A 23,921-nucleotide genomic window follows, 5' to 3' on the forward strand; every position below is an offset into this window, starting at 1 on the left:
CTCGGTGAGCTCTGGCGGTTCAAGGTTCATCTTAATGCCTCTGAGCGTGTGCGCGCGCATGTGTACGTGTGTGAGTGCGTGAGTGTGCGTGTCCTCGTTATTGATAAAGTCAGGACATTTTGGCCGATCCTCCAACCTCAAAGATGTGTTTGAGGTTTAGGACTTGGTTTAAAGGTTAAAGGGTCGGCCTTTAGTGTGATGAATTCTGTCCATTAAAGTCCTTACAAGACTAGAAGTACAAACACGTGTGTGTGTGTGTGTGGGGGGGGGGGGGGGTGTCTCTCATGTAAACGAGTCAGAGAGATTGTGCTCTTTGTGTGAGCGTAAGTTCACAGCAGTGGTTGTTTACCAGGGTGTGGATGCAAGAGGAGTATAAAAACAGCTCTGATTGATCTGTGTGTGTGTGTGTGTGTGTGTTATCAGTTATGACTTTTATGACCTTTGCTCTCATCTATTCTCCTTGCTGCTTTCTTTTCTTACATGGTGTCTGTCAGATGTTTATGAGCTTGTCTATGTTTTGCAGCCTGTAGATACACTGTCTCTCACACACACACACACACACACACACACACACACACACACACGGTTAGTTTCTTTTGCTGTTATTTTATTTTACTAGCAATCGTGTAATAACACCAGGCTCCACCCTTTTAAATCGTGTTTGGCATATTTCCACCATCCAGCTGTTCTGTGTTCAGCTTGTACGTCCTCCAGCAGCTGGTAGAAGGTTATATGAGCCACCTTCCTCTCTCGAAAGGTTATATATTAACAAGTCGCCCAGGTGAGCAGCGGCCAGAAGGAATGTGAGCCTGGGAAGGGAACAATCAGAGGACACTGTTGTTTTAAACTTTACCGCTCAGGAATTCACATTGGGTGCTGGATCAGGAGGGTTTTTATCTGATGTGAAGATGGAAAAAGCGAGCTGGTGGTTGCGTTTGTGCGTTCTGGGAATTCTGGCCGCTCTGTGTTCAGCTCTGTGCATGCACGGCTTCACCATAAACGTGATCCTGCTGGACGACGAGGAGGCTCCCTGGAGCCTGAAGTACGTGAAAGGAGAAATCCTGAAGGCGATCGAGACGGACAAGACCCAGAATCCAGAAGGTAAAACAAAAGAAAGACGCTCCCTCAGTTCTGAACTGGAACATGCTGTCACTGAACTAGATGGTAACTGCGTCGTTCTGCATAATTAGTCATAAAATCACCGTTGCAATCAAGCTTGTTTTTTGTGTTAATGAGTGTAAATGATTAATTAGCTGGTGTGTGCCGGGCCAACCATGAAAGAGGCCACCTTCCTAAGACAGAACACACATCAGCCTCCTTTTATGGTTTGATAAGGGGCTCGGGTCCGATGATTTGACCTGCAGCTCCACAACAAGGCCCGTAATGACTTATTCTGGAGCATAACGTGGCGTTTCTGTGTCTGCAAACCACACAAAAGGCCTGAAGTTGAATCTGACGGCTAACTTTGGTGGATTTAACACAAACTTATACGGACATCGAGGCTGCAAGAGCACGACGTGTGAGGGGGTGGAGGAGCTCAAGTCCCTGATGGTGAGCCAGAAAAAGACACGCGTGAGATCCTCAGAGCCTGGTTCTGGGTTTAAAGGCATTGCTGCTCAGAGTGAGGGAGTCACGCCTTTACTTTTGCAGAACTCTCGGAATCTGGGATGTTCTGTGCTCGGCCCGACCTGCACCTACGCTGCCTTCCAAATAGTTGAGTACGTATTCATTTTCTAAACAACGAGAGCAGGAAGAACGTAAAGTTTTGATATTAGGAGACTCTCTCTCTCTCTCTCTCACACACACACACGCACCCACTCTCTCTCCTCCAGTATGGAGAAAGGTCTGAAGCTCAGTACGCCCATCATCTCTGCGGGGAGCTTTGGTCTCTCCTGCGACTACACGCTCAACCTGCAGCGCCTGCTGCCGCCAGCGCGCAAGATCTCCGACTTTTTCATCAAGTTCTGGCCTGAGACCAACAAGCTGAAGCCCGACTGGAGGACGGCCTACATGTTTAAGAAAGACATCAACACCGAGGACTGTTTTTGGTGAGTCTTGTGACGCTTAAGGGCTGGCGTGTGTCCCCTGGCGTCTCCGCGGTGCCGTGGGTGGGAAACGGAGCAGTCTGACGTGGAACCGAGCCGCCTGCTCATGAAAGGCTCATTCCTGTGCCTGCAGGTACATGAACGCCCTGGACGCTGGCAATTTTTCCCAAAAATTCCAGAGAACGGCGCTGTACACCTCTCATCAACTCAATCAAATACTTCAATCGCCTCATAACAGGACAAGCAACCGTGAGTCTGTCTCGCCGTCTGTCTGTGATGTGCGATGTTTCCAGGAACGCTCAGGAAGGTCTCGGGGTGATTTCATGGAACGCTGCACGTCGTGCAGCCGACAGATGTTGGGCTGTGGTCGCCACCATTCGTCTGCACCGTGGCCAGAAGGTCTGCTGTCCAGGTGTGGAGGTTGTGCTCCCGCCCAGGTGGCATCTGTACAGACGTGAGCAGGTTCACACTGAGCACCAGAGGAGACCATCACTCATCTAATTAGGAGCCCAGTCATCCCAAGGAGCTCCACAGACGTTCTCTTGACCCACGAGCTCATTTCTCCTCTCTTCCCCTTGTGTTCTGATAGTTTCCACAAGCTACTGTGTGTAGTCAGTGGGCCTGGATGTTCACCCGGAGTGTTTGTTCTGCAGTGTTCATCATGTGTGGATCACCCCAGGACATCCTGGAGGCCAAGAACGGCACCAAAGGGGCCGACAAAAACGACATTCTGTTTCTCCTCATTGATCTGTACAAGTCAGTCACCAACACTTGCACGGTTCTGCTTTATTAGTGTCGTAAATGATGAAGCAGTAAAGCTCTCAATGATTCCTATCAGCAACATTTTATGGCTCGAGCTCGGAATAGGCTCAGTTTAGGCTTTTCTTTCATGGCCTCGGCTTTAGAAGCATCTTATGCGCAGCCTCTCCTCCCTGCAGTGATCAATACTACACCAACACCTCGTCCATGCCGTCCATGCAGAACGTGCTGGTGCTGACCATGCCCAATACCAGAACGTACAAAATCAACACAGACTTCAACAGCAGCAGCATGGTGAGGATGTCACCATACGCACCCGCAGCGACCCTCCCTTTGCTTCGTCTTCATGTTTTTCACCTGCTTAGAACCTTTTTCCCAACAGTCTTCCTCAGATTTGGTTGCCTAATCCGATCTCCACCCGGTACTCCGTTTAAAATACAAGCTGTTGGATCGCAATACCTCTCGTGTGTCACTGCCGATCGGCGTGTTCTTTAAATGAAGACAAGTAAACAAATGCCAATTTCAAAATCTATTTAGCAAATAGAATCAATTCAAGATCCAAATATGACAGAGCTCTGGGCCAGTTCATAACCCTACAAACAACTGACCCCCTAACTATCCCTTGACCCAGTCTTTTATAGAACAACATATATAAATTATTGATGCTAATTCAGTCCAATCTAGTCCTTCTTCTTGGGTGACCTCATCTTCTTCTTCCTGCCTCATTTGGTGTTGGTGCAGTCCTTCTTCTTCATTGTCTTCCCAGAGGGCCAGGTCAGAGGTCATATTCCTGTCCAGGAACTTATCAATTACCAGTAAATTATGCTGTCATATTTTACGATGGGGGTCTACCACTTCCTGTCTGCCTGGCTCCAACTGTCTAAGCAGTATTCATGTCAAGGAAGGGTCAACTGACTTGCTTATGCTTATTCCTACTAAAGATTATACACTATCCCTAACTTCTAAACTAACTGTAACATAAAACAAAAACATATAGTATAACACATGCTAATAAGATAAAAGATGCTAACAAGATAAAATAATTCTCTTCAAAGCCTGCATTTTTCCCAGATTTAAAATCTTTAAGCCCTTAAAATCGACAATATGGTGCCGATAAGCGCGTAAAGAGCCGCTGCAGGAACACGGGGACACAAATGCAGCTGTTCTCTGTCTGTTTGTCTGTCCACAGATGAATGATTACATAGCAGCGTACCACGATGCAGTGCTGCTGATAGGCCAGGTGATGAGGAAGATCCTCTCAAAAAACGAATCTGATGTTGAAGTGATGGAGTTCATGGACGTGAATTACTTCAGAAACACCTCATTTAACGGTAAGAGAGAGGAAGCACATGTAGTTGATCTCAGGCCTGCTAGCAAGTTGACCTGTGTTTACTTCCTGACTCAACGGCCTCCAACAGCCTCAGATAAGATAAAAATACTGTAATCAGATGAGAACGTTGAGTGTCAGTAAGTGAAGTGTTGGCACATTTAGTATACTGGCAAAACTACAGCGTATGAGAGGTGGGGGGAACTTGACTGATTCACGTCAGTAGTTCCTCTCCTGTCCGTCCGGGCTGCTGTAGAGACGCAGAACAGCAACAGCTCACATATCTCAGACCCCTGACAGTATTTGCAGAAGTAACGGCCATCACAGACTGAAGCAGTCAACAGCTAAATTGTCCCTGTGAGAGGTGAGACGTGCAGATTGGGGCTGCACAGCCTGGCTGGTGGGAACAGTCCTGACTTGCACGTGTCCGTGTGTCTGTCACGTTCTTCCCAGGAAGCGCTGGACACTACAGACTGGACAGTTATGGAGACAGGGATGTGGAACTCTCAATCATTTACACCACCACGGAACTCAAGGTGCTTCCTGTCACCGTTTTACATTTTGAGGACAGGTGAATGAGTAAACACGCTAATGCATTTTTGTCCTCAGTATGAACTTTTATTCAGCTTTGACACCGAGCTTAACATCACCACAGTGGCTCAAAACAATCCTGCCTTCATCTGGGGGAAAACCCTCCCTAATTACATACCAGACAAAGGTACTACACACCAACCGACACCAACACTGAACTGCAGCTATGTTTTGGTAAAGGCTTTTTTGCCTTTCACATCCTCAGAGTCTGCGTCTCACGACATCATCGTCATCGTGCTGGCTGTAACCGTGGTTGTGGTCACCACCATTGCCTTCATCTTCTACAGGTGATTGTTTAGCTACAGAAGCTCATCTGTCTTTGGAGCTTTTAGTGTCCTGATTTCCATAAAAACAATGATATTATCATCTTTTTTCTGGACTGTAATATTGTGTGTGTGTGTGTGTGTGTGTGTAGACAAAACAGGAGGGACCGTATGATCAGGAAGCGGTGGTCTCACATCTCCCCAGACCTCATCAACCTGCTGGAGAACAACACACACAATGTCATCTCTCTTACGGTAAATTTCAGCGAGTACGCGTTTGTACCCCTTTTCTAATGATGTTATTCTTTTTTTTTCTTATATAAAATCTGCAACACATCTCCCACTGAAGAGTGCAAATCACCACCTCAAATGTGTGTTAACACTTCCAGTCCATCAGTTTTTCTTCATTGCTCTCAGATTGAAGACGAAAGGAAGAAGTCAAATTTCACGATCCAGCGTGCGTTCTATGACAAGAAGGTAACAAAAGCAGCATTTTCAGTCAAGCACATGAGAGGATCTGATGCTGTGAACGGGTGCGTGATGCCGTCCGTCATTTACAGATCGTGATTCTGAAGGAGCTGAAACACTCTGATGGTAACTTCAACGAGACCCAGAGGATTGAACTCAATGCGGTAAAACTCAAGCCTTTTTATATGAGCTTCTGTGACGTCACTGACCTCATACGTGGATTCTCCTCTTGTCTGTGCAGCTCCAGCAAATCGACTATTACAACCTGACAAAGTTTTATGGAACAGTGAAGTTAGAGCGGGGTGTGTTTGGAGTGTTTGAGTATGGAGAGAGGGGGTCGCTGAGGGTACGTACCAGCATTATTTGACTGCTGGACAATATTAGAATAAGGAATTAAAGGACACATGCATACAGACATTATTGTTTCTCTTCAGTATGTGCTGAACAATCTGGTTTCTTACCCCGACAACACTTTCATGGACTGGGAGTTCAAGATCTCTGTCATGTACGACATCGCTAAGGTGAGACCGAATAGCATATTTCATCACCCTGATGTGATATATATTCCCCCGTGTGATATGGAAACACATGTGTTCCATCACAAATAAATGACTGACATGTACTGCAGCATTTAGATGACTCTTCCAGTCACCCCTCAAAAATTAGGTGTTAGTATGTTTCTTTCCTTATATCGTGTATTTTAAAATGAATTTCTTAACCTGAAAGTGTAATTTAATAGTAATATAGTCAGTGAAATGGATAACAGTCATTAGCTATAATCCCTTAATAATGAATAAAAAATATTACTTACATTTATATTAAAACTCCGAATTTCCCAGTCTTTCCTGCAGAAGTAGATGCAGTTCATAATAGTAGCCAGTAGGTGTCAGTAAAGCGCTGCAAACCTCTGCAGGGCATGTCCTACCTCCACTCCAGTGACATCCAGGTGCACGGTCGCCTCAAGTCCACCAACTGCGTCGTGGACAATCGTATGGTGGTGAAGATCACGGACTTTGGTTGTAATAGTTTTCTTAGTCCTGGGAAAGGTGAGAACTCAGCTGTTTCTCAGTTTGATTTGGGTCTTGTGTCACTTCATTTTCCACCATTTTCCTTCTTTCCTCCTCCTTCTCCTCTCAGACTTATGGACAGCCCCAGAGCACCTGAGGAAACAGGGAACCTCTCAGAAAGGAGACGTCTACAGCTTTGCCATCATTGCTCATGAGATCGTACTCAGGAAGTGCACTTTCTACACAGAGTCCTGCACCAAAAGAGCCGGTGAGATTGGCTTCACCAGAACCCAAGGAGAGGAAAATGTTTCCATAGAAACAAGCACAGCGGTATCTGAAGTTTTACTTCCCCAATAGAAAAACTGTCCAGGATCATCATGTCGTACTTCAGGCCCGATCTGAACTTTGACACGGCTTCAGAGAAAGAATTAGAGGTGAGGTTACATCAGCGGCCTCTGTAGCGGAGTGTAGCAGGTAACCTTTGTGACCTCTTAGGTGTGCACCTTGATAAAAAGCTGCTGGGATGAGGATCCAGAAAAAAGACCCGATTTTAGGAAGGTGGAAAATTATCTGGGAAAAATCATCAGGTAATGTCCTTTCGTCACTGAACGCGGCGCACGTATGGCCAACGTGAACCTGAGAAAATGTCTTGCAGTAAAATCCACAACCAGGAAAACGAGAGCTACATGGACAACATGATCAGGCGGCTTCAGATGTACTCCAGGAACCTGGAGCACCTGGTGGAGGAGAGAACCGCCCTGTACAAATCAGAGAGGGACAGGGCCGACTGCCTGAACTTCATGCTGCTTCCACGGTCTCGCTATATTTTATCGCACGTGCGCAAAAGCAGCAAAGGTGCTTGACGTCGCCACTTGTGTCCGTGCAGGCCTGTGGTGAAAAGCCTGAAGGAGAGCGGCGTGGTGGAACCAGAGCTGTACGAGGAAGTGACCGTATATTTCAGCGACATCGTCGGCTTCACCACTCTGTGCCAGTACAGCACCCCGATGGAAGTGGTGGACATGCTCAACGACATCTACAAAGGCTTTGACGGCATCGTTGACCTCCACGATGTCTACAAGGTGTTGCCATGGGCAACAGTCAGGACGCTGCACTGTGAACTGTCCAAATGCATTTTCATGCCACGACCGTGCAAAGAAACGGTCAAAATATCGGTCTCGGAACAGAACCTTGTAGAACTTCGCGCACAAACTGAGGGATTAACTGTGAGCCCCACGGGGAGGACGCCAACATTTTTTCCCTCTCTGTTCAGGTGGAGACAATCGGGGACGCCTACATGGTGGCCTCGGGACTTCCCAAGAGAAACGGAAACAGACACGCTGTGGATATCTGCCACATGGCGCTGGACATCCTGCACTTCATGGGGACCTTCCAGCTGAGGCACCTGCCAGGCATCCCTGTGTGGATACGCATCGGCGTGCACTCGGGTAGACGACCTTCCCTTCCCGCCCCCCCCAAAAACATCCGAAAGAAGCGCTGTTTAACTAACAATGGTTCTTGTATTCGTTGTGGATCCAGGTTCATGTGCGGCGGGAGTTGTGGGTGTGAAGATGCCCAGGTACTGTTTATTTGGAGACACAGTCAACACGGCGTCTCGTATGGAGTCCACAGGACACCGTGAGTAGAGGGACACCTCCATCCCAAAGACAACGCACAGTAAAGCTGCAGGCAGTCCACTGATGCAGCGCTTATTATCGACGAGCAACCGAGCAGCCTAATTAGATCAGCGTTGGTGAACGAGCTTGGATGAATCAACCCGGCGATGTCCTTTCATGATGTCCTTCCATGTCCTCCAGCCCTGCGGATCCACGTGAGCGAGCCGACTATAAATATCCTGCAGAGAACAAACTGCAATTTCCAGTACGAGATGAGAGGGGAAACATATCTGAAGGTAAAGACGCCCGAACCTCTGCAACAAACAGATCCCGTGAGTGCGAAGCACTGTAAATGTTTGTCTTCCTGGAGGGCAAAGGCACCGAGACCACCTACTGGCTGACAGGTGAGAAGGGAGAAGACTACAAACTCCCGACGCCACCCACAACGTAAGAGATCCCTCCGTCTCCTCACCTGAGCCCTGAAACACTCACGTTTCAGATGATACATTTAAAAAGTGGGGTTTATATTTTAACTGGAGCTGACAGGATGGCGCGTTTGCAGGGAAAACTTCCAGCGGCTCCAGCAGGACCTGGCCCAGATGATCCTGGCCTGCCTGGAGCGACGCGTTCGCGGTTCCGTCCGGAGAAAGAAGCTCCCGTCCGGTCAGAGCGGGGATGAGGACAAAGGCCAGGAATCAGAAGCCGAGTCCGACGGCAGCCATCTGGAGTACCTGCAGATGGCCAGTGTGGACAACACCCTCAGCACCTTCCTGTAGGAAGAGCAGCGAGCCTCCAGCAGAACCGCAGCAGGTTCTGACACCTGCAGCTGGTCCGCATCTCAACTGCCGACCAGGTGGCGAGGCAGCTGTTCACTTCATATTTTCACCCTCTGCTCCTTAAATGTAGGCAAATGTTGTTTTTGTAATATTTCCACGCAAATCTGTCGTGGAAGAGAGAACGGCAATGACGAGACATGCAAATCGGCATTTTAAAACCAAAGAATAAAGGTTTATTTTTGTTGGTACGTTTGTGACGAGTCATTGACGTACAAAAAACAAACAGAAGGAAAACCCCCGACGCAGTGGATCGCGTCACTGAAGGCGGTCCCGATGAACCCAGCGCAGCGAAATCCCATCACACAGTGATTCTCCCAGGGGGGCCGGGCGGCTTTGAGGCGCTGTGATCGGCGTGTTGTGTGACGACAGCGAGGGGGAACGAGCTCCAGCAACCGAGACAAACGGGCTCCGTTTCTCTTTTTCTCAAACGTGCCCGAAAAAGAAAGAAAGGTCCAGCAAACCAAAGCGAGCATGTGGTCGTGACAACAGTTTCATCTAGACAACAGCATTTGTGTGTGAATACAGCAACAAAACTTCCTCTCTGCACAGTTAAAAGTCAACAGGACAGTCACAAATAGTTCAAAAATAAAAGAAAAACCTCCCCGCCCCCCAACGCTGAGCCTTAAACTCACCATCCATGTGAATAAATTAGGTGCTTAAAAATACAAAACAACAATTAAAAAAAAAGCATCATTTTATACAAAAACAGCTTCAACCTTTGACTGAGGTTGCGTAAAAGTTTGGATCCATTTTGAAAACATGCACTTTTTAACACTTTAAGAAAATTGAAATAAAATCCAGACATTCACAGGAAGAGCGATGGACACGTGCACACTCGTCCCGCACTATCGGGAGGGTTGTGAAGTTTTAGACGCATGATTTTCGTAAACGCTTGAGGGCGACGCCTCTGAGCTCACTGATGTCTTCGCTTTGATGACAGTTCTGCAGAAAATCAAGGCACCGAATGATGTGGATTAAAGGAACAAAGCGCGGACATTACAGTCTGTTGGGTTTGTTCATCACGCCTGGGATCGGCGCACCCAGGATTTCAAACTGCAGCTGAAACCGGACTGCAAAGGTTTAAAAGGTAACTACACGAAAACACTGGCGCAAACTCAGATCAGCCGCATCTGCCTTTCATCTCCAGATGTCTTAATCAAAGGAGGATTTTAAGAAGTTGCCAAACACGAGGGGGAGGATTCATTATCGATTGTCCTATGTTACATCACAGATGTGCGGATACAAATCCAGTGTGCTTGTGCGGCTGAGCTGGACGTTGATGTTCAGTCCGGGGTTACAGCGGAGAGACTTGATGCTTTTTTTCTCACAAAAATAAATAGAATTTCTCCAAATAACAGTCTTTCATCAATGCTCAAACACGTTGCTTCTGTTCTTATTAAAAATAAAAACACTAAACCATCACTGCCCAGTCATTTATCATTGCCTCATGGAGATTAAATGCACATAATGTACATGTTTGTCATGAATAACATCTCGTTTCTTTCTGACATCACCCCTGGCCTTGTACTATTGCTGTCCAATCAAATTGTATAACGACAAATAAAGAATTCTTCTGTCTGGAGAAGTCGTCTACCTTCTGTCTGGAGAAGTCGTCTACCTTTCTCTCCTTCTAACACGGTTTACGTCACAGGCGACGTTAGCGTCTGCTGCTTTCACCTCCTCTGACCGACCGGGTCACATCCGACCCCCCCCCCCCTGCACTGTCAGGCGGGCTTAATTTCTGCCTCTGCGTGGCTGCCAGGTGCCACGGCTGCCGGGGACGGAGGTGTCGGTGTGTGTCCACACTGGGCGGCTCCGTTTTGGACAGCCTGATCGGAATATGAGCATTAATGAGTGCACCAACAGATGGCAGTAGCTAAACCCAGCCGCTAACACATTAGCATAACTGCACCTCATAACTGGCGACATGAGTGTGTGTCGAGTTTGGTAACACACCAGTCTGACTGTTCCTCGGATGATACTAATTAAGACAAAATTCTTCAGGCAGGTTTTTAGGTTTCCTGTTACAGATTAGTTGAGCACCTTGAATCCTCCATCTTGACCTGGATCTTTGGCTATTTTTTTTGGTTTTTTACTAAGCTCAACTACTTTTCTCAGCAACACATCTGAACCTGAACGCACCTGGAATTCCTCAGGATAAAAGTAGCTCAACTGAAAAACAAGATGTATATAATGGTATTGCTGTTGGCCGGTGGCTGATGTTTGTTTCTTAGTGTTTTTGGTCATTTCAACTAGGTTATGCTACAGTTTGGTCGCAGCTCACAGATATGCCTTGTACACGTCGGTAAACTTAGAAACAAGTGACAGATAATCTACATCCGGGCCCCGTGGAGCTGGAAAAGCTGGGAAACAAAGAGACAAGAACAAAAAAACCAGACATTAGCAGGGGAGACAGCCACACCAGGCTCATCAACACACACTTCATAACCTGTTGTGGCTGAGATGGTGATGATAATGGTGACAGAATGGTGAATGTGCAGACGATCGTGGTGATGGCAGACGTGGCAACAAAAGCCCATCGTTAATAACACTGTAAAATAGGACTCCGGCTAATACGGACCTTAATTATTGCCTCGGTTATTCAATGACGTGTTATTTCCAGTGAGCAGAGATAGCGAATGTTCATTACTGCGTTTGTTTTATGTGCGTGTCTTTATTTGTGTCCCAACTGTGTGTGGGAGGTGAGACATCAAACAGTACTGCTGCACTGAAAGGTCAGGGATGTTTCATGGTAACATGAGTCGGGTGTTGCAGTGTCGGGTTACGGAATGACGAGAGCATGTGTGTGTGTGTGTGCTGATGGTTCAAAATGTGGGACGTGAGGTCGTTGCAGGGAGCTGAAATATCTGTGGTTCGCTTGTGCAACTAAAGACATGGATGCTAATGATGCCATGTGCCTTTTTTACGTCATCACACGTTGGATTTGGTTTGGTGTCGCCTAGTGTGACGAATCGGTTTTTAATTGATGCAGCACCGTGAATCAGACACACACACACACCAAAATCTCCCAAGTGTACCCACTAGCACATCTAGAACAGTTCCTCACCCATTCCAGTTTCTCTTGGGAATAAAGACACATGACTCCCTCACTGTCTAAGCCACTCATGTGGTGTGGTATCTCTCCCTCCCTCCTCCTCCTCCTCCTCATCCTTTGTGACTTCGTCCTCCTGCGTGTCTGCCGGCTTGATTCAGCATGACGCCCGGGGAGGAAAACACGAAATAAAGAGGGGGAAAAAAAAAAACATGATGAAAGATGAACATGTGGATGAGAGGCGGTGAGTCGACAGTGAGGAGGGAGGAGGACGATGGGAACGTGGGGGAAAAGGCAGGAAATATTTGGAATTTGAGAAGCAACATGGAGAGATTCGTAAAAAAAAAAAAAAGGCAAGCGGATGAGTTTGTGGATGATATTTGAAGCGTTTAAGATGCGAGAGCAGACAAACACACAGGAATGAGACACAAACACAGCCTGGGCCACCGGACAGGCCCTTACCTTAGTCTTGTGGCTCTGCTCGGTGCCCAAACCAGATCCAGCGGTGTGAAGCTCCTTGGAAACCACGCACAGGAACTCAGCCTGGTCCTCGGTTCCGTAGCTGTACGAAGAGCCGATGTTGACCATCTAGAGGAAGAGCGGCACACGTGTGTACGGAGAGAAACACAGAAGAGAGAGGGACAGAGACAGCGTGAGTGTGGGGAGGACTGAAGAGAGTCCTGAAGACAACAAGCAGCATAGACGGGGGGGGGGGGCACAGACAGCCTGTTCAGATCGGACTTTTCTTAACAGGCGGTTGCTAAGCAGCCCCAGCTAATCTGGAATCTCTGTGGTTTGTGCTACGTGAAGAGAATCCAGCTCGCCGCTTTCTGCAGGTCAAGGGTCACCGAAACCAGGTCTGAACAGGACGTCTGATGTCAAAGTTACACACAGTGGCAGGTGGCGATAGGGGGGGAGGGGGTCGCCAAACAGGTCGCCTTTTTTATTTAATCAAAGCGGGGAGGGCGAGCTGGGGTAGGAGCAAAAATGTAACCGTGTCTCATGCAGTGGAGCTTAGCGCCAAAACAGAGGGCGAACACGGGTCTGAATTTGGTTTCTAGGGTGTAACCGTGGACGTCCTCAGGCTCAGAGCTGAGGACCCGACTACAGCCGACATAAGAACAGTGAAATATGCTGCGCTGGAACTCTTGTTCCAGTAAGAACTGAGAGGCAGCTGAGTATCAATATAGGATCAATACAGGTCTCATTAGAAGTGCTCATGAAAGTGTGTGTTCCTCTGTTCTGTTGCCATTAGCATCACTGGCCTGTGCAATAAAAACAGCAGATAGCAACACTTTGGTAGAAAAGTGCAGTTTAAGTGTGTGTGTTTATATAAAGGTGTTTACTTCAGGTGTCTCATGCAGTGTTGGGTAAATCAAACGTGACCTCTTTAAACAAACTGTGTTACAAATGTGAACGTGTCACTTCTGCAGGTGTCAATTAAAAACGTTAGCAAATCAAAGCGATCCTAAAGTGATTCTGGGAGCACAGACAAGAGGGCTTAGGTCAGGACCAAGGGTTCAGGCCAGAGGGATCACAAGTTTAGGTTCAGCGGCAGCGTGAATCCAACCCACAGTCCAGAGCAGTCCGGTGCGGGGCTTTCGGCAGGGGCGCACGCTGACCTGCTCAAACTTCCAGCCGTCCGACATCGTGGAGACCATCTGGGTCAGTTCCTCCTCCTGACACTGCAACACTCGGTAGACGTGCTTAGGAGGCACCTGCTGGGGGGGGGGGGGGGAAGAGAGGAAGGCGCAGTTTTAATGGCGCAGCACAGCTCTCCTGGCAAATGGAGCTCAATCGCAGCAGCTTGGGCTCCGGTCTTCTAAAGCTTCCATCAGAAGGGAAATAAACACTGCGGCTTCAGATGCGGGAGTTCTATTTTTAGATCTCTGCACCATATTTAACCTCAGGCAAACATTAGCAGCAGCGAGTCTGCTGATGTACAGTAGAGCACAGGGGGAGTAGGAGGACCGTGGCTTTACGTAAGAGTGAGAGGAACCGTCCTGAGAGAAGACCAGAGCGCCGCTTTCTCTACAGGAACAAGACGAATGCAGAAGGCTCCACACATCAAAGTCAGCAGAAGGGTACCTGCGTGGCTTTGGAGTCCCTCTCCACGATTCTGTCCTTGATCAGTTTGATCAGCGGGGTGATATTGTAAAACTCCGCCTCCTCCAGGACACCTTGAATCAGGAAGAATCACAGTGAGTCTCCAGATATCGTCCAAAAGAAGCAGGTCTTCACGTAAGAAGCAGAAGAGTCGAGCACCTTCTTCAGCCAGCTCTTTGTTGTAGACCAGTTTTCCGTGGCGGAGGTAGTTTAGGATGGGGCCAAAGTAGGTCGGGTCTCTGTCGATCACATACGCTCCCGTTTCATCCTGTTATAGAGGGGAACAACACACACACACACACACACACACACACGTTCAATAGCTGCATGTGCTGCAGTCATGTGTTACAAACCACCGTCTTTTCCCCCAGAACAACTGACCTCTTCTGTACTCTGAATATTTTTAGAACAAATAAATAAAATTAAAAAAAATCTCTCCGCCGCGTTGACGACAACACAGACGGGCGATTTCCAGCCCGTGAGCGGAGCGCCGCCAACGCAGACGGGATCCAGGCGGCGCTCTGGCGTTACTGCGCCGCCCTGTTGGCAGCCGGGCAAAATGAACAACTTTGCCTTTAAAAGAAAACCAGGCTCCACTTCCACGCCACTTCTCTCCCGCCTCCGTTCTCCTCCGACCCATCCCGCCCAGCAGCTGGATCGCGCCGACGCCCTGTCCTCGCCCTCGTGACGGCCGCCCGGAGAGCGGCCGTCAAACGGAAGAGGAAAGAGGAAGGGAGCCAAAGAGCATCGGCCGCTCTGTAGCGCTGATGCCTGCTGCTTCCAAAGCCTGTGCCGGGTCTGAGGCCGAGGCTTGTTCTCGTTATGTGGAGCATCACAGGAAACAAAGCGGGCCAAATAAAAACACCTCACGCGATTCAGCGATTCTTTTTAGGCCCGTTTGCTCACCCGGCACCAGACAACGTCGCCTCCAGGAGCGTCTTGTGCGAGCGCTCTCCTACATATGTGACCCCCGTTATAAACGGATAAATACCACACATTTCCTTTTGATTAGAGGGCTTAATAGGCCTCCTGCTTCAGCTAATTACAGGTTTTTGGGCCTCAAATGAATTCACTTGGGGTGAAAATACAGCTCAAATGTGACTGTTTAAGTCAGACAGAAACAAATTCTTCCCGGGAAAGAACTCGTAAAAATGACTCTCCAGGGTTCGGCTGTGGAAACGCCCGAGCGGCCAAACGAAGGACGAGGACGCGGCGTCTCTGTGTTTGTGCACGTGACGGCGCGGCACTGACGCAGGCTGGAAGGCCCCACAAAGAGGCAATTTATAGTCTGCAGACACATCATTATTCACTTGTGGTTGTTTGTCTGTGCTAAAATGAAGTGTGAAAGAGCTGTGACAGCACACACACGCACACACACACACACACCCTTACACTACAAAACAAGCACTTATCTGTTACAACAGATTTTGCAGCGGCTGTTCAGAGACACCCATGAATCTGTTAATGTTCACTTCTTCTAACACACACACACACTCTCCTCCTAGGTCTGTATTTGTACGTGCGTGTGTGTGTGTGTTTACTTGACACAGCTCATATTAAACACCTGACAGCAGGGGAAAAATGATGACACAAGTCCTGACCTGTGCTGGAACGTTCGCCAAAACTGTCAGGTGGAAGCAAGCGTCCCTAAATGACCCGACTTTTCCGATTGTGTTATATCTCAGAGGTGACGAGTCGTACGTCAGACACAACAGCGTGATCCCCCGGGATTATCTATAAATGAAACCCAATGGTAATTACAAATCTATTCTAATACGATTGCGCTGTGCGCGGTACCTGCCCTGTGACACCCGCTAACACCCGCGATGCTAAAGCAGCTCCATTATATAATTGGCTCTGGGCAGCATTAGGCCGTCCCAGGCTGGATTAGAAGCAGATTGTAGCATCTTTGGGTGAGTGGGGGGGGGGGGGGGGGGGGGGTGAAGCTGAGGTGGCGCAGACGGCCCGCGTGTGCGTGGGTTTAAAAACAGACCCGAGAGCACAATCAGGCCAGCACGACTGGATTAAAGAGGACATATGGGCTGAAAAAAGAAAAAAAAATCTGAGCCAACGTCCAAATCACACACGAGGGATTATAATTGGTCGACAAAGTTATTTTGCCCTGAAGCGCTAATACAACGGTGATCGCTGCGCACACGGCAAGAGAGGAGACGTGACCCTTAGTTGGGGAGACTATGATGAACTTAATGAACTTAATGAACGAGCCGTTTGAAGCTCCTTCCCTGCCATTTATGTGTGATTAACAGTGGGAGCTCCTGATGGGGCGTCTCTGCTGGAGGCCATGTGAGACTTCTCTCTCCACGGGGCCCTCGTGGCTCAGCACAGTCATGTGACGCAGGCTGAAACGGTACGCATGCTGGATTTAGAGGTCTGACAAGGCAGATCTGGTCAGGGCGTCTTCGTTATCGATCCATTAAGTCGGCGGGTAGAAACCTGGTGACTAATGTTGCGTGAATACGTGTGTAGATTAACTCTATTCAGGACTTCCAATATTCTGTTACAATAACAGGATATACCTGATAATTGTTATTTTTGAACACAAAAATATTCATTTGTACCAAACAGAAGCCAGTAAACATCACCATTTATACACAACTGATTTATAGCTAATCGTAAACAGCCAACCATCCCATAACTCCCATAATTTGTCTACACAAGCCAACGGCGGGTTGTTGAATGACAACCTCATCTTTTAAGAAACAATCACCTCTTTGGGGACTTACAAATGGCACTTTCACAGGTGGGGTTTAACCCTCTGTCTTCAGCATCGAGTAGAAAAGGGCCACACAGGCCAAAACACCCGCGGCGTGCAGGAGAATCCTGGCACGGCTGCTTATCCTGCTCCGAGAGCAGGAAAACTGCATCATTTATGAGCCACTCAAGCCTGGGAGCGTGTTCAGGCTCCATGTGACCGGGAGCCGCCGTGCAGGTCTCTCAGAGGAAGAAGATGCACGCGTTCGTCCATCTGACTCCAGCTACGTTCACGCCGCGATGCCACGATGCTCCTGCCCACCCGAGGACGGCCCGGAAGACAACCTGCACCTCCAGCCCTCAGATAAAAGCCTCGTGGGTTATTTCACCACCCTGCACTGGAACCAGCAACATGCCGCTGCATGAAACGACACGTTTGATCAAAAAGGGCTCAATCAAGCTTAGAAGAAGACTTAGAAAAAGAATAGATCACAGCGATTAAGGGCAAGTATGGGCCACTGCTGGAATCCCGGTAGGTGTTACTGGTGATTTTCCACAGAAGTCTTCATGTTTGCATTAGTAAGACGGCGTCATGTTAAACTGGACGGGAAACACAATGTTAGATGTGTAAATGGTGACTGTTAAAGATGGAACAAACACAGTGATGGTCAGATTGGATGGTGCCTAATTATGGGGAATATCCACCATTGTATGAAGTCATCCGCAGGTCCAGGTCGGACTCACCGTGTCTGAATGCAGGTCCTGCTGTTGACACAGCCGGTACAGGAATGAGGTTTGCTCCTTTAGAAGCGTCTGCCGGGTCGTCAGGAACACGGTCCCGCCGACGTTCAGCCGAACCCACTTTCCGTTATTTCCCCCGGCCGGGTTGATGACGGAGCCGTTCCCGACGTTCTGCGGCGTCGTCCCGCCGGATTCAGACGCGTTGGCGGTGGTGGAGGTCGCGGTTTCTCCCGCCTCGTTGTCTTTGTTATTGTTGTTGTTATTGTTGTTGCTGTTGTGTCCGTAGCAACCGGGGTGCGACGACGCCGCGCCGACGTCCGCGGCTCCCCGCTGGTCGTCCGCTGTAGCTGCCATTTGGAACCAGAAGACGGACTGTCGAGGTCGGAGGGAGAAGTTCGTTCGTCTCCGTCCGCCGCGTCTGCCTCGCCGAGCCGACACGCTCCGCCCACTGCCCAAACCCGCGGCACTCACGTGAAGAGTCCGTCACTGAGCAACAGCACATCCGGTTGGTACTTTCAAAACAAGAGGGCTTGAATATTCACTGTTGCTTCGAATTAACAAAGCCAACTTTACCTTTTATTGATCCTGATGATGAAAAAGAATACTAGGATGTCTTTTGTTTTGTTCGATTATTTCCAAGTTAGCCCCGTCCAATCAACAATTATGATTGCATTAAGAACATGTAAAAAGTAAAACATAAAGATTGAATTGGCACATGAAATTAAAAACTATTCAAATAAATATTCGGTTCAAAACAGATGAGCTAGATTGATGAAAAATTAACTAAGTAAAACTGAGTAAAATGGTCGACATTTTGCAGTTTGCTAATAATTAGAAATTGAAGAGGACAATGTGCAAAATTAATATTGCAAACAAAAACAATCTGACGTTTTTTCAACCTACCATTATTTCGATCCATATTATTTAACTGATGGAAATAAAGTGTGTGGAGTATATTTATTTATAAAACGAATGTATGTCTCTGTACAGTCTGTAAAAACCATATTTTATTCTAAACATTTTATAGAACTGAAATGCAAAACTAAAAATTACAATGTTCATTCCTCTCAAAAAAAGTTGAAGATGAACTATTCCATAATTCTAATTAATTTGGGCTGTGAAGTGATAAAAGTCAAATTACGTGGATAAGGATAAAATGAAAAAGCAGATCACCCCAGATGGGACTCGAACCCACAATCCCTGGCTTAGGAGGCCAGTGCCTTATCCATTAGGCCACTGGGGCTTGTTGTAACAGTGAGTCACGTCCAACCGTTACATAGAGACGAGGTTTCAAAAGGACAGCCCGAACCTGCGCCTGCGCAGAATCAATCATGCTTTTGAGATTCAGAGAGCGCTTCAGTACTAAAAGCGATAGCGTTTTAATTTTGTAGTCTATGTATTTTTTGAATTCGATCGAGTCACCATATAACGACCAAGCTATCTTTGTGCCCGCGGACATCTTAATTTAATGTCAGGTAGGAAAAGTATTCACAGCTAGCGAGGAGTATTAGCCACCTAGCATTAGCTCAGCAGTCACCGTTAGCAACAGCAAACATTGTGGTTCCCTAGTATGGTCATCCATACAGATACTGTTCTGCATTAAAACAGATTATTAAGATGTCGCTAAGGATGCCGTTTTTTGGAAACACGTTTAGTCCAAAGAAGATTCCACCGCGCAAATCTGCATCTTTGTCCAGTCTCCATACTGTGAGTTACTGAGACCATTCCTGGCTTTTAAGCAGAATTGTCGTCATCGTTGAGTCTTTGACTTGTTATGACCATGATTTGTCAGTTGGATCGGTCAACAAGAGAAGTGGAATTGGGCCTTGAATATGGACCTCCTGCCATGAATCTAGGCGGTCAGACACTGAAATTTGAAGACGGACAATGGATAACAGGTAAACAAAGCAGGCGTACAACATCCATGAAGAACCTGCATGAAGCAAGTTCATGTTCCTGTTGTTCCCAGAATCTGGTGGTAATAGTTCTGGTAGAGAAGTTCAGCGCCTTAAGAAGAGAAATCTACAGCTGGAGGAAGAGAACAACCTCTTGAAACTAAAGATTGAAACTCTCCTGGACATGGTAAGACTAGCATCTCTCAGCATGTCTTATAAATGGAATATGGAAAGTAGTAATACAGATATTACACTAAATGCAGTGACATATTTCTGCCGTTCAGTTAACAGAAACTACTGTGGAATATCACCTAATGGAGAAAGAAGTTGAAGATATAAAGAGCCAACGCCAAAGGAAGAAACTGTAAAATGAGTTAAATTAAGTTACAACTGGGTGCTATACACAGCTTGTTAGCTTAGCATAAAATGAAAAGTGAATAAATCACATCTGATATGTATGTTGTCATTTTGTGAGGGACTGAAATATATTATGAGGAAAATGATTTCAGTTTATTTTTTTACAGCAAAGACTAATGTGGTTTTGGTCTTGGCCCTGTTTGTATTTATTACTTAATCGCCATAAACCTATTGTAAAGACATTTTTGTCAGCATTTTGTACACCTGTTTGATTAACAGAAAGTCAGATTTACAACTGAATGTTAGTTTTACTATTTTTATTAAGGATAAATGGGGAATAAAGTGTAGAAATACACAAAATATACTTGTGGGCTGTAGTCTTTTAAAAAAAAAAAAACATCTTCATCATCATGATATAGGAATAACTAATTTCACTATTTGTGCTTCCAGGTCAGTTAATGGTACTGACACTGCACTCAAACCTTTAACTCAATTCAAGCTTCATGAGTTTTAAGCTATTTTCCTGCTAAATAATCACTGGTGATTATTTTACCCATTAAATCAAAACATGCTATTTGAATTACAAAATATTTGTGAAGACAAGTGTGATATATTTTAACTGATCATTGATAAAGAAGACAAAATGTACATAGTGTGTGTGTAAGCCTGTTCTTGCTAACATTTTAAGATGCAGATGCGCTACATGTCTTTGATGAGGGATGTGAAACTTGCAAGAGAAAACCTCCAGAAGTGATCAGAATAGATGCTAGCTGTAGCTACACCATTCCTGATCCACCTTATGTCCTCTAAACTTCCTTAAAGCTCTAACACTCACTCCCATCTGACCTACACCTCAAAGGTCTGTCATTCAGCACCTCTCACACAATCTTGTCTGATGCTTCACTACCAGTTCAAGTGACTTATTCAGTCTTAACCTTATTATCACCAGGTCCTTTCTCCTGCCTGACATCAGCCCTAAACCCTGATGCTGTCTTGTATTTTAAATAGATTCCTCCCTCTGGATCCCACCACAACTTCCCACCCGCCTCCCCTCCTCCCTCCTCCACCTCCCCTCCCTCTGCTGACCTCCCTCCTCCCACCCTTCCACCTTCTACCACCCCCATCCCCCTGCTCTCACCATCTCCACATCCTCCCTGCATCCCCCTGCTCTCACCATCCCCACATCCTCCCTGCTTCACGGCTGACCAGGTGAGGGGAGAACTGAGGAAGCTCCGGCCCCGAAAAGCAGCTGGACCGGATAGAGTCTGTCCCCGGCTCCTCAAGACCTGCGCTGCTGAACTCGGGGAGCCGTTACAACGGGTCTTCAACCTCAGCCTGGAGCTGGGGAAAGTGCCCATCTTATGGAAGACGTCCTGCATCATTCCAGTCCCCAAGAAGAACAGACCGAGTGAGCTGAACGACTTCCGGCCGGTGGCACTCACCTCACATCTGATGAGGACTCTGGAGCGGCTCTTCCTCAACCTCCTCAGGCCCCAGGTGCAGCACGCTGAGGACTCCTTGCAGTTCGCCTACCGGGACAAGGTCGGTGTAGAGGACGCCATCATCTACCTGCTGCACCGAGTCCACTCGCATCTGGACAAGGGGAGTGGCACAGCGAGAATCCTCTTTTTGGATTTCTCGAGTGCCTTCAACACGATCCAGCCCCTTGTCCTACAGGACAAGCTTCTACAGATGCGAGTGGACCCCTTCCTGGTTGCTTGGATCTCCAGCTACCTCACCGACAGGCCGCAGTTCGTCAGGATGAAGGACATCACGTCTGACACTGTGGTCAGCAGCATCGGTGCTCCACAGGGGACTGTGCTGTCCCCCATCCTCTTCACTCTGTACACCTCGGACTTCTGTTACAACTCTGAAATGTGTCACATTCAGAAGTTCGCTGATGACACAGCCATCATTGGATGTATCAGAGACGACCAAGAGGAGGAGTACCGGTGCCTGGTGAGGGACTTTGTTGCCTGGTGCCACAACAACGGTCTGCAGCTCAACACCTCCAAAACCAAAGAACTGGTCATTGACTTTGGGAGGGACCGACCGAGACCTAGACCAGTTCAGATAGGAACGGAGGAGGTGGAGGGCGTGCAGACCTACAAATATCTTGGGCTGTGGCTGGACAACAGGCTGGACTGGACAAGCAACACGAGGCAGCTGTACAAGAAGACCCAGAGCAGGATGTACTTCCTGAGGAGACTCAGATCCTTCAACATCTGCAGGAAACTCCTCTGGATGTTCTATCAGTCTGTGGTCGCCAGCGTCCTGTCCTACGCTGTGGTCTGCTGGGGGGGGAGTGTGACAAAAGCAGACCTCTCCAGGCTGGAGAAGCTGATCAGGCGGGCCAGCTCGGTGGTGGGGATGAAGCTGAAACCTCTGGTGACAGTGGCAGAGAGGAGAACTATTGACAAGCTGCGGAGCATCATGGACAATGACCGCCACCCTCTGCACACTGTCATCCACAGCCAGAGAAGCCTGATCAGCCAGAGGCTGCGCCTCCCCAAGTTCAGGACCAACAGACTGGGGAACTCATTCATCCCCCGAGCCATCAGGCTGTTCAACTCATCACTGGGGGGGAGGAGGGCCAACAGGAGAACTGGAACATTTTTATAGTTTTATATTTATATTCATATTCTATTTTTAATTTATTCTATTTTATTTCTTATTTTATTATATTTTTATTATCTTTAATAGGTTTAATGGGGTGTAATGGTGGTGGGAAATTTTGTAGATGCTTGTAGATCTTTGGAGATGCTAATTTCCCTGGTGGACACCCCCTAAAGGGATCAATAAAGTACTCTTGAATCTTGAATCTTGAATCTCCGTTCCAGATCCCTTTCCACATTTAATTTGGTTTTCCCCCAGATGACACTCATAACCTCAGGCTTACTAATAATAACTCACTTCATTTGTATTCTTCCTTCCCTTATGCTCTAGTTGCTAACTCATGGGCCCTCTCATTCCCCCTACATGAGTTGGTACCAGCAGAAACCGGAAACCAGAAACGCTTCTGAGTAGTTTTCAGTCGTATGCACCTCTTTCTTCTTTGTATTTTCTGTTGAGGCCTTTAGGTAGTTCGCCAGCCCCCTGGCCTTGAAGGGAGCCAGTGAGTCTGACACCTGATTTATCCCTTTTTAAAAAGAAACAGAGCGAAGCATCTGAGACACCAATAGAACGAAGGCTGGAGAAGGAAGGGACATATGGGGGGAAAATGATGAGATGATGCCAGATGAATCCACAATAAAAGCAAATTAAGTAAAGTTAGAGTAAAAGATGGTGTTAGGGATGGACCTTCACTCCCATGTTTTAAACCTTAAAACATGGGAGTGAAGGTATAAAACACAGACAAAAGCAGTTTTTCAGTACTTCTTTGGTACTGCTGGGGGATTGCTCACATTTGTCCTCTGCTGTGCTGCTATTTTGGGGAATAAATGTTTTGGACTTGACTCTCCTGAACTGCTTATTTGGGCTCAGTGCATTTTTCTGATCACGAAAGCGGGGAAAACTCCACGTCACAGGACTAAAGGTTATCAGATTTGGCTTTCACCCCCTGATCTGCACGCCAGTGGACTCATGGATTAGTAAGTGTGTCAAGTCAGAGTCACTGATTAGTTATATACTGCATAAGCACCAAAGTTGTGCCTTTTTATCTTTTTCTTTATAAAGATAAGCATATTTAATGATGATCAAAATCTAGGAAAAAGTTCCCAAGATCCTCAGAAAGCTTGTGCAGAGTTGCAGGAGTTACTTGAGACGATGTTCCAACACTTATTTTCAAGGTATCAACTGTAGGTTTGCGTGAATTGCCTAAAGAATCTTCTCTGAGAAGTAATAAACCTACATCTAGATGTTGGGCATTTGAGGCATAATGAGGTCCATTAGCTTGTTTGCTAATGTTAGCGACAACAAACATTGTGTTTTCGGAGTACGGTCATCCATCCAATATTTATACGATGTTAGGCGTCAGATATATAGGCGGTCAGACACTGAAATTTGAAGACGGACAATGGATAACAGGTCAACAAAGCAGGCGTAAGAGAGGGAATGTTAGACATTGTTCTTCAGCAGCAATGACAGTAAGTTCATTTTCTTGTTCCTGTTGTACCAAGAATCTGGTGTTAGAGAAGTTCAGGCTCTTGA

The 23,921-nt window shown here is 47.2% G+C and overlaps 3 protein-coding genes, 2 long non-coding RNA genes and 1 other non-coding gene across 12 annotated transcripts; 2 read left to right on the forward strand and 4 right to left on the reverse strand.

Annotated features, from left to right (window-relative positions):
* The first annotated feature begins 758 nt into the window (after positions 1-758).
* On the forward strand, positions 759-9,429 carry gucy2cb (guanylate cyclase 2Cb). 2 transcript variants are annotated; one of them, XM_003961521.3, is made up of 27 exons: positions 759-1,101; positions 1,439-1,551; positions 1,651-1,718; positions 1,833-2,048; positions 2,179-2,294; positions 2,699-2,801; positions 2,984-3,098; positions 3,994-4,135; positions 4,585-4,667; positions 4,741-4,849; positions 4,928-5,009; positions 5,138-5,240; positions 5,403-5,462; positions 5,546-5,617; positions 5,695-5,799; positions 5,888-5,974; positions 6,367-6,499; positions 6,591-6,728; positions 6,818-6,894; positions 6,956-7,047; positions 7,116-7,274; positions 7,347-7,539; positions 7,731-7,905; positions 7,997-8,095; positions 8,275-8,369; positions 8,444-8,520; positions 8,636-9,429. In XM_003961521.3, exons 1-27 carry the CDS (start codon positions 909-911, stop codon positions 8,847-8,849), a joined length of 3,219 nt encoding a protein of 1,072 aa, XP_003961570.3. In that variant the 5' UTR covers positions 759-908; the 3' UTR covers positions 8,850-9,429. The 2 variants fall into 2 exon arrangements, with proteins under 2 accessions (XP_003961570.3, XP_029696935.1); XM_029841075.1 differs by lacking the exon at positions 759-1,101 and having other exon boundaries at positions 1,488-1,551; positions 1,651-1,713.
* Positions 5,111-6,300, reverse strand: LOC115250862 (uncharacterized). Its single transcript, XR_003889427.1, has 3 exons — positions 6,265-6,300; positions 5,350-5,449; positions 5,111-5,204 (listed from the first exon to the last, which is right to left on the reverse strand). It is a non-coding gene; the product is annotated as an uncharacterized lncRNA (long non-coding RNA).
* kctd17 (potassium channel tetramerization domain containing 17) lies at positions 9,234-17,991 on the reverse strand. Of its 6 annotated transcripts, none has more exons than XM_011604877.2 (7): positions 17,524-17,991; positions 14,227-14,335; positions 14,050-14,141; positions 13,536-13,679; positions 12,424-12,549; positions 11,977-12,112; positions 9,234-11,272 (listed from the first exon to the last, which is right to left on the reverse strand). In XM_011604877.2, exons 1-6 carry the CDS (start codon positions 17,872-17,874, stop codon positions 12,017-12,019), a joined length of 918 nt encoding a protein of 305 aa, XP_011603179.1. In that variant the 5' UTR covers positions 17,875-17,991; the 3' UTR covers positions 9,234-11,272; positions 11,977-12,016. The 6 variants fall into 6 exon arrangements, with proteins under 6 accessions (XP_011603179.1, XP_003961569.1, XP_011603176.1 ...); XM_003961520.3 differs by having other exon boundaries at positions 13,584-13,679; positions 17,524-17,990; XM_011604874.2 differs by having other exon boundaries at positions 13,536-13,682; positions 17,524-17,989.
* LOC115250854 (uncharacterized) lies at positions 16,769-17,517 on the reverse strand. The gene is made up of 2 exons (XR_003889422.1): positions 17,273-17,517; positions 16,769-17,197 (listed from the first exon to the last, which is right to left on the reverse strand). It is a non-coding gene; the product is annotated as an uncharacterized lncRNA (long non-coding RNA).
* A 699-nt stretch (positions 17,992-18,690) lies between the features above and the next one.
* Positions 18,691-18,763, reverse strand: trnar-ccu (transfer RNA arginine (anticodon CCU)). Its single transcript has one exon. It is a non-coding gene; the product is annotated as a tRNA-Arg (tRNA).
* Positions 18,764-18,811: 48 nt separating this feature from the next.
* On the forward strand, positions 18,812-20,136 carry cby1 (chibby 1, beta catenin antagonist). The gene is made up of 5 exons (XM_003961356.3): positions 18,812-18,995; positions 19,129-19,227; positions 19,313-19,418; positions 19,490-19,602; positions 19,700-20,136. Exons 2-5 carry the CDS (start codon positions 19,138-19,140, stop codon positions 19,781-19,783), a joined length of 393 nt encoding a protein of 130 aa, XP_003961405.1. The 5' UTR covers positions 18,812-18,995; positions 19,129-19,137; the 3' UTR covers positions 19,784-20,136.
* The last annotated feature ends 3,785 nt before the right edge of the window (positions 20,137-23,921 follow it).

Source organism: Takifugu rubripes, chromosome 1 (assembly GCF_901000725.2).
Source record: "Takifugu rubripes chromosome 1, fTakRub1.2, whole genome shotgun sequence".
NCBI classification, from domain to species: Eukaryota; Metazoa; Chordata; class Actinopteri; order Tetraodontiformes; family Tetraodontidae; genus Takifugu; species Takifugu rubripes.